At 33.9% G+C, this 14,224-nt stretch overlaps 1 protein-coding gene across 2 annotated transcripts in view; it reads left to right on the top strand.

The window, feature by feature from the left end:
* ERGIC2 (ERGIC and golgi 2) overlaps positions 1 to 14,224 on the top strand; it is a 43,311-nt gene that overhangs the window by 13,497 nt on the left and 15,590 nt on the right. For both annotated transcript variants that reach the window (XM_061125203.1, XM_061125202.1), the window contains exons 5-8: positions 402 to 472; positions 5,697 to 5,737; positions 11,535 to 11,636; positions 12,708 to 12,803. In XM_061125203.1, the coding sequence (XP_060981186.1) occupies positions 402 to 472; positions 5,697 to 5,737; positions 11,535 to 11,636; positions 12,708 to 12,803 (310 nt within the window). The remainder of the gene's footprint in view (positions 1 to 401; positions 473 to 5,696; positions 5,738 to 11,534; positions 11,637 to 12,707; positions 12,804 to 14,224) is intronic.

The following is a 14,224-nucleotide window of genomic DNA, read 5'->3' as shown; positions in this document are numbered from 1 at the left end:
CTATTTAAATGTCATCAGTAGCTTTGCCTTAAGATTTTTTTAATCTGTAAAAATAATTCTTGTCATTAATATTTTGTTCAGCAGCCATTTAATACTGTGATTAGTTGATTGCCAAGTTTTGCAAAGTTCTTCACTTCCGTTAAGTTTATACTATTTTTACTATGAGATTCCAAGTCATCTTTCTTACTGAGTAAAAAGTAGAAAAAGCATTATTAATTTTTGGAGTTATTTCCACCAAAACTGTATAATACTACTGTTTTAACTTGAATAAGTAAGCAGTATAGGAAAGTGATCCTACATATTTGTGAGTTTTCTATTATTCATCTTAATTTGTTAGTTTATGTCACATAAAGTTTGGTTCTGAGCATACAATATAAAACTTCAAATTTTTTTTTATGCAGATGTTGGAGCAGATGTATTGGATTTAGCAGAAACAATGGTTGCATCTGCAGATGGTCTAGTTTATGAACCAGTAAGTTTGATTCACATATCGTTTTCAGTCGTATGCTTTGAGGAATTTTTTTCTTGAAAACAGTTTTGATATTTGATTAGTTTTGTCTGAGCTGGTTTTTTAAAAATACATTTTCTTAATTCAGAAGTCATGTATGACAATGTAAATCAGCTATACTTCAATAAAAAATAAAACAAGAAAATAAAAGTGATACATATCCTTTGTAAACATTTAGGGGAAGAAAAAAGTTATGTTTGATACTAAAGCCTTGAGATAACTATTGTTAGCATTCTGGATAAGAGTCTGTAACAATAACCTTGTACTTATTTTGTATTTTTTGTTAATTCTTCCTAACAGTTTCCTTATCTCTTTTATACAGTTGCTAGAGTGATGACATTCCTTTTTTTCTGATGATTTAGAAATTCTGTGTCCTATTTGTATTCTTCTTTTACCAAATTTAAGTCCTTAAAAATGTCTGAGCTATATTTCTCATGTAATCAAGAATGAAGCAGTATCTAAGAGGAGAATTTTATATGTATTTACTTTTTTCACCTACCTTCACACCTCCATTTCCCAGACCCAGTGAAATACTGACATTGTCTTATCGTTTTCATCACACAAGTTGTGTGTAGTGAAATTAATCTGTCAGAATACACCAGCACATTACAGGGGCAGATGTCACATTCAGGGCAGGTGATAACAGGTCCTGATCAGAACTAGGCCTGAAGAAGCTTTAGAGAAGAAAGTACAGAACTCCCAGCTAGTTTGCCTGCTGGCTACTCTGTTGGCTTTGTGGTATGTATGTTTACTCATGCATTCCTGAGTTGTTTTGTTTACCATTGACAGTTGTGAACTCTCTATAAACAAAATTGGAAAGTGAAGACTAAAGGTGATGGAGGATTAGAAGTAACTGAATGTGTGGAGGAGAAAAAGGAAGCCCTTAGGTTAGTTTTGATTACCAAGTTATTTTTAGTTTATAGCAATAAAATGTATTTATGCCTTTTCATACACACTTTTTAAAATAAAGTTTTCTAAAGAAAAAGTAACTTTTGTTAGTGTCACTCTGAACCTCTCTACTTCCTAACTCCTCTACTCCACTCAAAAATTTGGTATCACAGTAATTTTTAATGAGGTTAGTTACCTTACAAAGTCAGGTACCGTGTTACTACATACTTTTATCTGCAAGTTTAGATGGTGATTATTGTCAGGCACGTTCACATTTGCATTACATTTCATACTATTTTAGGAATAATTCTTCAACTTTCACTGTGTTTTACTGCTTTTATTTTCTACTCTTCTTTGTTTATTTTTGTTTATCATTTTTTAAGGGACTTTTGGTGACTTCTTTATCACAGAAAGAATATTGGGATGGACATGTACACTCTGCTACATTTAAAATAGATAAACAACAAGATCCTACCTTATAGCACAGGGAGCTCTGCTCAACGTTGTGGCAGCCTGGCTGGGAGAGGAGTTTGGGGGAGAATGGATACATGCACATGTATGGCTGAGTCCCTTTGCTGTCCACCTGAAACTGCCACAACATTGTTCATCGGCTGTGAAGTGAAGTCGTTCAGTCGTGTCCGACTCTTTGCTACCCTGTGGAGTATAGCCCACACAGTCTCCTCTGTTGATGAGATTTTCCAGGCAAGAATACTGGATTGGGTTGCCATTTCCTTCTCCAGGGGATCTTCCCAACCCAGGGATCGAACCCAGGTCTCCCACATTGCAAGCAGATGCTTTAACCTCTGAGACACCAGGGAATTGGCTATAGTCCAGTATAAAATAAAAAAAATTTTTTAAGAATATGTGGATTATGTTTTATGACAGGCTGCCATTCTGTCATTCCGTTCTTCATACATGTAAAGTTGGTTGAGGATAGAATTCTTGCTTTATGATATTTTGCACTCAAAACTTTGTAGACTTTCCTTTATTGCCTTCTGGCACAATATTTTTTTCCTTGTAGGGAATGTATTTACTTACATGCTTTCTTTACTTTTGAAATTCAAATATTTATCCTATATATTCAAATGTAGATTTGCTATAGTTGCTTTTGGCTTCTGGTGGTAATTAGTGATCTGAATTTTTAAGTCTTTTTTGGTTGTTGGTTTGCTTTAAAGATGTTCAGAATAATACTTTTGCTTCTGCTTTTAAAGATTCTTATCAAATGATGTTGACTATTCTGGAGTGGTTTTCAATATTTTATCAACTCCTGCCTAAGATGCATATTTTGAACTTTGCCTCTGACGTCTCGATCAGTCTTTTTTTTCAGTGCCTTCATTATGTTTTAAAATTCAGTGATTATACTTCCCACCTCTAATATATTGCAGATCACTCCATTTTGATGTTAAATCTCATTGAGAAATAATTAGAAAAACTTTTCTTCTTCTTTTTAGAAATGGTATCATAGAGGAAAATTAGGCCTTGGACCTCAGATTGACCACATCCTTCAGACTAATGAATCTTTTTTGTCTGTTTTCTTGTTCTCCTTGGGGTGGGAGAATGCACGGCCACATGACTAACTGGGAGTTGGAGTAGACTGTTGGTCAGCTCCCTTTCCTCCCCACCCCGGCTTTTTTTTTTCCCAGACCTAAATGAAACAAGAAGGATATATAGTTTAGATATGCTGTGTTTCTTCTAAGTAAAATTAAAGCTTCAGATGTTTTTGAAAAGAAAGGAAGACGTCACACTGGGTTCAGGATGGCAGAGTGCTTCACTAGGGCATCACAGTATTTCTTTTCCATGTTTATTTTTTGATAGGTTAAATTTAGCTAAGGTAATTCCTTTTTTGTTTAACTGGTGTGACTGTCCTCACTAGCAGGCAGCTGTGGCAGTAATTTTGCTTAATTCATGTTACTGTCCAGGTCACATAGAAGCTGGGAGTAGTACTGCTGTGGAATGCAGTCTCTGGCATTGATCGGATTCTTAAAAGTGTTCTTAGGATGGACGCTGTCTCTCCCTCAAGTGTGTTCTTTTATCACCTGTCTCCTGTTGCTGTGGACTGGCAGTTTAACTGCTGCTTACCTGAGCTTTCCTTGTCTCATGAAATGGACTGTGTGCTGGGCTGTTTGCTCAGTTTAGACTCCCTTGTCTGCTGGCTTGCATAAGTTTTTAAAAATTTCCAGCAGGTGGATGCTAATTTAAAATAGTTTAAAACAGTGATATAGTTTGTGTCCTTATTTTTCTGTTTCTTTGAACATTGTGAGGATTTGAGGAAATATCTTGAGCTTATCCTCTGAAATTTATTTATGCTATTTTCTAGCAGTCTCTCCATATTCTGAGTATCTGTCACTCTTCACATTTATTAAGTCTCTGATTTTTTTTTTTAATGTATATTTTTTTCTGGATAGCTTGTCTCTCTAGCTAGATGCTAAACTCCTGAGAAAAAATTGCTTGATTTTTTCTTTTTTTATAGCTCACAGAATGTAAAGCATAATGCAATACAGATACTAGACTCTGATGGATATGTTAGAATTATGTTATTGTGGCAAGATCATTGATTATTCTATTGTAACAGTTTCTGCCATTTCTTTCAGTCATTTGTAAATAGGAAAGTTTTATTTTAACTGTCATATAATAAAAGTCATGTCTTAGTCATAAAGCTAGAAACTTAAAAATATGTACACTTCTTATATGTATACTTAAAAATTATATACTTTTTATCAGTAATTTTTAAAATGCTTAACAATGTTTCTGGTAAGTATTCACTTCCTTGTCCTAATTTATATTAAAATATTTGAGAATATTATTAATGTAAAGTTATTTGAGATAATATTTACTTGTTTTTAAATTTTCACTCAATTCTTTTAATATGCAGTCTGAATATAAAAACTTAATTCTATTAATTTTATAGGTTTCTAAACCATGATCACATTATGCTATGTGATAGCTATTACTTATTTAAAGAAAAGAACCACTTTTAGGGTTGTGAGAAAGTGAGAAATCCGAGAATTGGGCTTATACGCTGACCCTTACTTCCTGTGATTTTGAAAAAAGTTTTTAACCTTTTGAGTTCTTTTTTATATATAAAAGAATAATAACAAGATTGTTATGAAGATTGAGGTATAATTTAAGTAGCATGGGGCCTGGCACAAAGGCACTCTGGGGTTCTTTACCTGCTGTGTTAATCACTATGTTGAGCAGTTTGGGGATACCAAAGGAAAAAAATCGCATAGTCCCTGCTATCAACAATTTTATTCACAAAGTAATTGGGGAGCAAGTGCATGTAGCCTCATCTGTTTGCCTTGGTGTGTTTTTTAGATGTTAGCATTTTCTCTGTGTGCCATGGTGTGAAAAGGTTGCAGGAAATTACCAAAGTAATTTCATTGTAATCAGAAAGAGGGGGGCAATTTAACCTGGAACAAATGGTGTATAGAATTTAGATTGACTTTAGGGTCACAATTACAGGAGAGGAAGGCTCCAGGTTAACGTAATTAAATAACCAAAGGCACAGAGTTAGAGCTGTTTGATGGAATGAGGGGTTAAGACCAAGGATTTGTAGAGAAAGAGTAGTAGGTTAGGGCATGTTATGGAGGCATCATTAATAATAATGATGAGTTAGAACGTAGAATTAATATGCCTGGTTATGAATTGTCTTTATAAATATCAAAGGTCGACTTGCTATTGGAAAATTAAATTATGAGTATTGCCACAAACCATGAGAAGCTTGCCTTTTTCCCTCTGAGTCTACAAAATAACAAAATTTGTCTTTGAATTGATGAAAATAGTGCCTAGATAACATTTCTTGAATTATTCTTTTTTGGTTAATACATTTGGGAATTACAGTGACATTGTTTAGCTCATTTCAAAACTTGTTGATTTTATCGTGGTAAAATACCATGACAGGAACGTAGGCTTTGGATGCTTGAATACTGTACTTAAGCTGTATGAGTTTTTCATTTCTTCTTCTTTTTTAAATGCTTAAGTTTCTTGCTGGCATCATTTAAATGATTTTAAGCCCTTTTGTACATGTGATAGGTTACATTGTATCCATTACGATAAATGTAGATTTCTATAGCAGGAAAATATTTGCAGTTAGCAAAATTTCTGTATACTACTTTTGAGTGTAAGTACCATATATTTAAATTTATTAGTTTGACTTATGGAAGATTAAATGTAAATTATGAATACTTATTTTTAATGGCACTATAAATTTCTTCCTTGCTCAAAGAAAATTGTTTTAAATTATGATATTAAAGCTGGGAGAAATTGACAGTTCTAGTGATTATGTTTTGCTTTATTTCAGGCAATATTTGATCTTTCACCACAGCAGAGAGAGTGGCAGAGGTAATAAGTACACAAAGTACTGTGGTTCATAGAATCTAGATCTTGCTTTGTTTATTTTGTCTCCTGTGAATTATTTATAGATTCCTCTAGGCATTGGTTTGAATGAAATATTAGCAGAATATAGTATATAATACAGTCTTTACAATTTCAAAAGTTTTATCCAGTCTTTGGAATGTCATATCTTTTCTCTAATCCGCTTTGAACCATAAATACATTTTATTTTACATTTAAAATTGTATTATTTATTTAAATATTTTAAAAAGCATATAATCAAATTTGAATATAAAGGATATTAAGTGAAAATAGAAGCCTCCTCATCATTCTCTAAACCTAGTACCGCTGACGAGTGCTAATAACCAGTTTTCTGCATGTGGCCGTATTTGCTTATGTTACTCTTTTCCTAATACAAATGGGGTCATTCTATACATCTGTTTTATAACTTGCTTTTTCCAACCTAACCTTATATTTTAGACATCTTCCCACTTAAGTATATACAGTGGTATATTTTATTGACAAACTATAATAATTTTTGGATACTTATTGATGGGCATTTAGATTGCTTACAGGTTACTAATATCAATGCTCAGTGAAAATTCTTGAATCTAATTTCTCATGTGAATATATGTATATGTTCCTTATGTACTTGTGTGAATATATGTATATAAAATTTCTAGAAATGAAATTTCTCTTTTAGAGAGTATTTAATGTTTTGATAAGTTGTCACATAAGAAAAAACATTTGTAATGATGAAGTGGTGGTTGTTAATTAAACTAATTGTGGTAATCATTTCACAGTATATATGTTTATACCTTAATCTTATACAATGTTATATGCCAGTTATATCTCAGTAAGATTGGTAAAAAATTTTGATAGATAATGCCAAATATCTTCCCCAAATAGTGTCATTTATACTCCACAACTATGTGAGAGTACTTGTTTCTTTAACTTCATCAACAGTGGGTATAATCAGACTTTTTTTTTTTTTTTGCCATTTTGATGGGTGAAAACTGGAATTGCACTTTTAAATTAGCATTTCTTTATAAATAACTGTATATCTTTGAATTTTTTTTTCCCGTTTGTATTTTTGTATGAAACTCTTTATTTATGCCATATGCCCATTTTGCTTGTTCATTGGGTTTCTTCTTACTACCATTAAAGAGTTCTTTGTATATTAAAGAAATTACTTTTTTATGGTAAATGGTTACTACATCCCTCTCTGTCCTTTCTTTTTGGTTTCTAGGCTGTGTCTTGTGTTTAAAAAGACATTAACTAATTTAAGATTATTAAAAATAAATTTTTTTACTGATCCTTTTCTTTCTTTCTAGTCCTAAGTATTGGTTCATTTCCAATGCCTTTCTCTTTTAATTTCCACTTTCGTCATTTGGAGAGATTTTAAAATGAAAGTTGAAACAAATGTAGTTGAACAAAATAACTTAATATTATGTGTCTCTGGGCTTCTAGTCCTTTTAGTAGAGAACTGTCCAAGAATGAAATGTATTACTTTATTCTAGAAATGTTAAAAGTTATAAGTCTGCTTTCATCTGGAATTTTATTTAGTTTTCAAAACTAGTAATAATTGAGAGACAAGATTGTGTTTTTACTATTAAAATTATAAATATGTTCCAGCGTACAGTTTTATATTTTCCATCATAGTACACTTTTTTTTTTTTTTACGGGCCTATTTGAGGCGCACACACACACACACACACACACACACACACACACACACACCGTTTGATGTCATCAAGCTCTTTTCCCACTCTCCAAGCCCTAAAAGTTCAATTTCTGCTAGCATTAGATATAAAGTTTTTGAGTCTCTGTGCATACATATATCTAAAGATGAAATCTGACCTCTTGAAGCTTCCTAAATTTTTGTGTTCTGCTTCCAAACAAATACTTGTGAATGGACTAGAGATGCCTAAGGCCTAACAACCTGAATGATGTGCATACCAAAATGTTCTTTTCCTACAGAATTTGCTTAAAGATATTTAAGTTTTCTTTCAGTTGTTCTGCTTTCTTAAATATTTAGGATCCCAACTAATATTTTTCCTGAAGTAGTAAATCTCAAACTCTGGCCATAGCCTTCCTGATTACAGCTATTTATTTCTACTGATTTTACAGTGTAAAAATGACCTTTTATTTTAACTAGGCCTGTTTTACCAGTGTCCTCAGTGGGTGATGCATATGTATTTTACCTCTCACTTGCCCTTCTAGAAAATGTTTATTATTATATCATGATAGGATGTAAAGTATATACTAATTTATATTTGCTTCTTCAGGTGCTTGTTTGTTTATAATTTTTCAGAATTATTTATGTATGTTTATATATGTTTAAAAACTTTCTATGAGTATTTTTAGGTTCACAGCAAATTTGAGTGAAAACTATAGAGTTCCCAAATATACTCTGTCACTTCATATGCATGGCCTCCACCATTATCAGTGTCCTACACCAGAGTGGTACATTTCTTCCAGTTTATGCACCAGTATGAATACATCCTTATTGCTCAGAGTCCGAAGTTTACATTAGAGTTCACTCTTAGAGATGTCCATTCTGAGTTTTAACAGATACCTAATAACCCACCATTATAGTATCTGTATTTTTGCTGCCCTGAAAGTCCTGTTTTGTCTGTTCATTCTTCCTTCCCCTCTGGGTTTTAAATTTTGTACTAGTTGAGTTTGAGCTCTAATATAGATGACTTTGGATGTTAGTTATATAAAGGTGTAGAGTTAAAGGAGGTAAAATAGGATTATATCTAAAGATACAGTTATTGCTGGAAATGGTAGAAATAGAAGTAATACTTTTATTCTTGGTCTTGTTCAGAATAAGTAATTTCATGAGTTATTATAAATGTAAGAATTTAGTTTAAAAAAATGTCTTCAAGCAACTGTTTTATTTTGGCTAAGTATATTTAAAAAGAAAATCTAAGCATGAGTTCTCAAATGTATAATAAGCTCTCTATAATCCTATACCTTATATGCTGATACTCTTTTTAAAAATTATAGGTAGAATGTAATATTTTGTTTAGAATGGTCATGTCATAGAATAAAGTTCAGGTTACTTTGGGAAAGGCAGATACCAGGTGATGTTAAATTTCACTGTGGCCTGATTTGTACTGAGAATTGGATGCTCATGTTGTGGATTTATACCCCAGTCATCTCTACTTTTCAGTTCAGTTGCTCAGTTGTGTCTGACTCTTTGTGGCTCAGGACTGAAGCATGCCAGGCTGCTTCCCTGTCCATTACCAACTCCTGGAGCCAGATTCATGTCCTTTGAGTCAGTGATGCCATCCAACCTTGTCCCCTTCTCCTGCCTTCAGTCTTTTCCCATCATTATGGTCTTTCCAGTCAGTCAGTTCTTCGCAACAGGTGGCCAAAATATTGGAGCTTCAGCTTCAGCATCAGTCCTTCCAATGAATATTAGGACTGATTTCCTTTAGGATTGACTAGTGCGATCTCCTTGCAGTTCAAGGGGCTCTCAAGAGTCTTCTCCAACACCACAGTTCAAAAGCATCAATTCTTTGGTGCTCAGCTTTGTTTATAGTCCAACTTTCACATCCATACATGACTGCTGGAAAAACCATAGCTTGGAATAAACATGTTTGTCAGTAAAGTAATGTCTCTACTTTTTAATATACTGTCTAGGTAGGTCATAGCTTTTCTTCCAAGGAGCAAGTGTCTTCTAATATCATGGTTGCAGTCACCATCTGCAGTGATTTTGGAGCCCGAGGAAAGAAAGTTTGTCACTGTTTCCATTGTTTCCCCATCTATTTGCCATGAAGTGATGAGACTGGATGCCTTGATCTTAGTTTTCTGAATGTTGAGTTTTAAGTCAACTTTTTCACTCTCCTCTTTTGACTTTCATCAAGAGGATCTTCAGTTCCTCTTTGCTTTCTGCCATAAACGTGGTTTCATATGCATATCTGAGGTTATTGATATTTCTCCCAGCAATCTTGATTCCAGCTTGTGCTTCATCTAGCACAGAATTTTGCATGATGTACTCTGCATGTAAGTTAAATAAGCCAGGTGACAGTATACAGCCGTGACATACTCCTTCCTCAAATTTGAACCAGTCTGTTGTTCCATGTCCAGTTCTAACTATTGCTTCTTGGCCTGCCTACAGATTTCTCAGGTGGCAGGTCAGGTGGTCTGTTATACCCATCTCTTGAAGAATTTTCCACAGTCTGTTGTGATCCACACAGTCAAAGGCTTTAGTGTAGTCAATAAAGCAGAAGCAGATGTTCTTCTGAAATTCTCTTGCTTTTTCTGTGGTCCATTGTATGTTGGCAATTTAATCTCTGGTTCCTCTGCCTTTTCTAAATCCTGCTTGAACATCTGAAAGTTCTCGGTACATGTACTATTGAAACCAAACTTGGAGAATTTTGAGGATTACTTTACTAGCATGTTACATGAGTGCAATTGTGTGGTAGTTTGAACATTCTTTTGCATTGCCTTTCTTTGGGATTGAAATCAAACTGACCTTTTCAGTCCTGTGGCCATTTCTGAGTTTTCCAAATTTGTTTGTATATTGAGTGAAACACTTTCACAGCATCATCTTTTAGGATTTGAAATAGCTTAGCTGGAATTCTGTCACCTCCATTAGCTTTGTTCATAGTGATGCTTTCTAAGGCCCACTTGCCTTCGCATTCCAGGATGTCTGGCTCTAGGTGAGTGATCACACCATCGTGGTTATCTGGGACATGAAGATCTTTTTTGTTTAGTTCATGTGTTCTTGCCACCTCTTCTTAATATCTTCTGCCTCTGTTAGATTTCTGTCCTTTATTGTGCTCATCTTTCCATGAAATGTTCCCTTGGTATCTCTAATTTTCTTGAAGACATCTCTAGTCTTTCCCATTCTATTGTTTTCCTCTATTTCTTTGCATTGATCTCTGAGGAAAGCTTTCCTATCTCTCCTTGGTATTCTTTGGAACTCTGCATTCAAATGGATATATGTTTTCTTTTCTCTTTTGCCTTTCGCTTCTCTTCTTTTCTCAGCTATTTGTAAAGCCTCATCAGACAACCATTTTGCGTTTTTGCATTTCTTTTTCTTAGGAATGGTTTTGATCACCACTTCTGTACAATGTTCTCCATCCAAAGTTCTTCAGGCACTGTGCCTGTCAGATCTAATCTCTTGAATCTGTTTGTCACTTCCACTGTTAGTTGCTCATTTGTGTCTGACTCATTGTTACTCCATGGGCTGTAGCCCACCAGCCTGCTCAGTCCATGGGATTCTCCAGGCAAGAATATTGGAGTGGGTTGCCATGCCCTTCTCCAGAGAATCTTCCCGACCCAGGGATCGAATCTTCGTCTCCTGCATTGCCAGCAGATTCTTTACCATCTGAGCCACAAATGAAGCCCCAAAATCTGTTATGTGACCCTGTATCTGTCCTATTCTTTTTATCTATAACACTTTATTCAGTATCTCACAAAAGCTAATAATTTTGTGATTGCTGCATATGTGCATGAAGAATGAATTTAGATATTCAGATGAACAGAAAGTCTTTCTTGGTGGCCCTCATTCCACCAGTGATATAAACAGGATCCACACGTTCATTATTGGTAGAAATTAGACAGGATTAGGGACCCCAGCTTTTAGACCTCTAGCCATACTACTTCTCTTTTCCTACTTTCCAGGAAGTGACCAAAGAATACTTGGAACTTTATTTTAAAATAAGTTTCTGTAATAATAAATACATGACTTAGCTGAGTCAACTAGCCATTGCTATTTTTCAAATACTGTTGACTTTCTCTTTGTGTCTTATTGTGTTTTTAAACTGTTGCTTATTTGTTTTGTATTTAGGATGCTACAGCTGATTCAGAGTAGACTTCAAGAAGAACATTCTCTTCAAGATGTGATATTTAAAAGTGCTTTTAAAAGTGCATCAACAGCACTTCCACCAAGGTGAGATGTGTATTTTAACTATGAGACTATTTACTATGGATTTACCATGACATGATTGAGTAATAGTTTAGTTCTCTGAATCTCATAGTTCTTAGAGAAAGTATAATCATTCTGTATGATGAAGATGCCTTTTTAACTCTTGAATTTATGGCCTGTGATGTTGATCAGGATTATCATAAATAATAATATCTTATTTAATTTTTCTCTTTTATGTGTGTATGGTATACCTTCATATAAAATTGTACTAAGTTTTAAAAACAAATTAATTGCATTTACCATTATGGTGATGTATAAACTTTGGTTAGGAATTTCATGTTTTTATATTACTTTTGTATCTTTTATAGATTAGAAGAACTGATATTTGGAAATGCTATTATCATAAAAATGATTATTTAAAACTATATAGAGGTTTTACATTTGTTTAGGAAGAAAATGTTCTTTTGTATCTGAAGTTAAGTGTCATGCCCTTCCTTTACATCATTCTTTTTCCCATCCCTTCCTGTCTCTGAAAGTACCACAAACAAATGATGAAAGTGTCTTTGTTGGACTAATAATTCTTTACTTTTCATTTTTCTTCTCTCATTAGCTTTAGTGCTCTGATTAAATTTGAAGAACTATGAAATTTTAGGTTTGTGTAAATATATATTCAATAGTTGGGCTTTCCTGGTGGCTAAGATAGTAATATCTACCTGCAGTGCAAGAGACCTGGGTTCGATCCCTGGGTTGGGAAGATCCCCTGGAGAAGAAAATGGCAACCCACTCCAGTATTCTTTCTTGGAGAATTCCGTGCACAGAGGAGCCTGAGGGCTACAGTCCGTGGGGTTGCAAAGAGCCAGACACAATTGAGCAACTAACACTTTCACTTACTTTTCATTTTCATATATAATTTTTTTCATTTTTGTAGTTTTTTAAAATAAATGTTTAGATTTCAAAAAACTGCTATTCTGCTTTTGACATTTAGAACATTATGTAAAAATCGATCTTTAGGAGTTTTTTTCCTCTAAAATTTTCTCACCAGTAAATGATAACTACTGACTATGCCGTAAGTAATTGTAATGTATCTTGTAACAGGGAAGATGATTCGTCACAACCTCCAGATGCTTGCAGAATTCGTGGTCATCTGTATGTCAATAAAGTAGCAGGGAATTTTCACATAACTGTGGGCAAGTATGTTCTTTTCACTTGCTGAAAATACTTTAGACAAGTTGGCAGTTAGGTTAAAAGTCAAATCTTTGCTAATTGAATAATATCTAACTAACAACTAAAGGACTCTTCAAATGTGTATTTTTGATGTCTTCACATTGTTTTGGCCTTCAGCCTCAGGATAAAGAAGACTACTGACTTTAAAAACTTCTACTTTAAAACAGAAGGATAATAGTCATGTTATCTTTCATATATTAAAGTATAGAAAATACAGGTAAATGTGAATTAAACCCTTCAGCTTGCCAAGGGTTGGTAGCCACAAAGATCTTGCCTGGACATTTCATTAATTTGTTCATTTTGTTGGATGATATTAGGTTTTTTGTTTTTCCTTTCAGTGATTCTCATCAAAATGGAATCCCTAATTCAAGACAATGTTTTGATGTAGATAGAAACGTGTCTGGGATAAAGTTAAATTAGGTGAACGTTAAAGAAAAATCTCAGATCACCTGCCTTTATGAACAGAACCCAGCACAGAAACTGTCCTATGATAAACACCTGGTAAATTTCTGAGTAAATAAATAGATTCTCTGATTATCTCTTCCCTCTTTCTCTGCTGCTTTCCCCTCACTTCTCTCCTCCTAGCTAGTTTCAGAGCTGAACAGTTCTTCATTGTAAAAAACATTTCTTGAGTATTTGCTACATGCGAAGTACCATGCTACATACGATAGATGAAACAGTGAAAATCAGAGAAAGGGTTTGCCCTTATGATGCTGACATTCTATGAGAGAATCTGAACTTTAAACAGTGGATTACACTAATAATTACTTAATTATAGTTGTATTGTAACTATAAAGGAAAACTGTGGCTGATAAAAAACTATATAACAAGGGTGCTGGTCTACTCTCCAAATCAGTGAAGGTTTTATTGAAGAAAACCTTTGAACACTAATGAATGATTTGACATTTTATATGTAAAGGAGAGAATAGCACTAGGCTGAAGGAAAGATAATAAAACAGGAGAGAGCGTGGCTGGATGGAGATTTTCTTTAATGTACAGAGAAAACATTAGACTTTGTTTCAATGTTTATAGTGATCAGGTCAAGCATTGCTTTATTTTTGTTATCCTGCTCCTTTTAACATTCATTTTTTGTTACTGTCGCCAGGAGCTATTCTTCCCATCCCCAACCTGTAGATGGAAACCTTAGAACTTCTTCATATCATATAGTCCAACAGATAATTGTTGGCTCAAAGAAATTTAGAAGGGTTTATTACATCTCTGGATACAAACAATATCCTATTCCAAAATTAACTGAAAGAGGGAAACTGACAAATATAGTAGGAACCTCTATATTTTGGTCTTTGTTCTTAATTGCATTAAGAACATTCTTAATTTCATCACACAGAAAGATGTGTGATAAGTCACATCTTTAGTAAGAGAGGTAAAAT

This window comes from Dama dama, chromosome 22, assembly GCF_033118175.1.
Source record: "Dama dama isolate Ldn47 chromosome 22, ASM3311817v1, whole genome shotgun sequence".
Taxonomy (NCBI): Eukaryota; Metazoa; Chordata; class Mammalia; order Artiodactyla; family Cervidae; genus Dama; species Dama dama.
The sequence above is the reverse complement of the archived record's forward strand: the minus strand, read 5'-3'. Positions and strand labels throughout refer to the sequence as shown.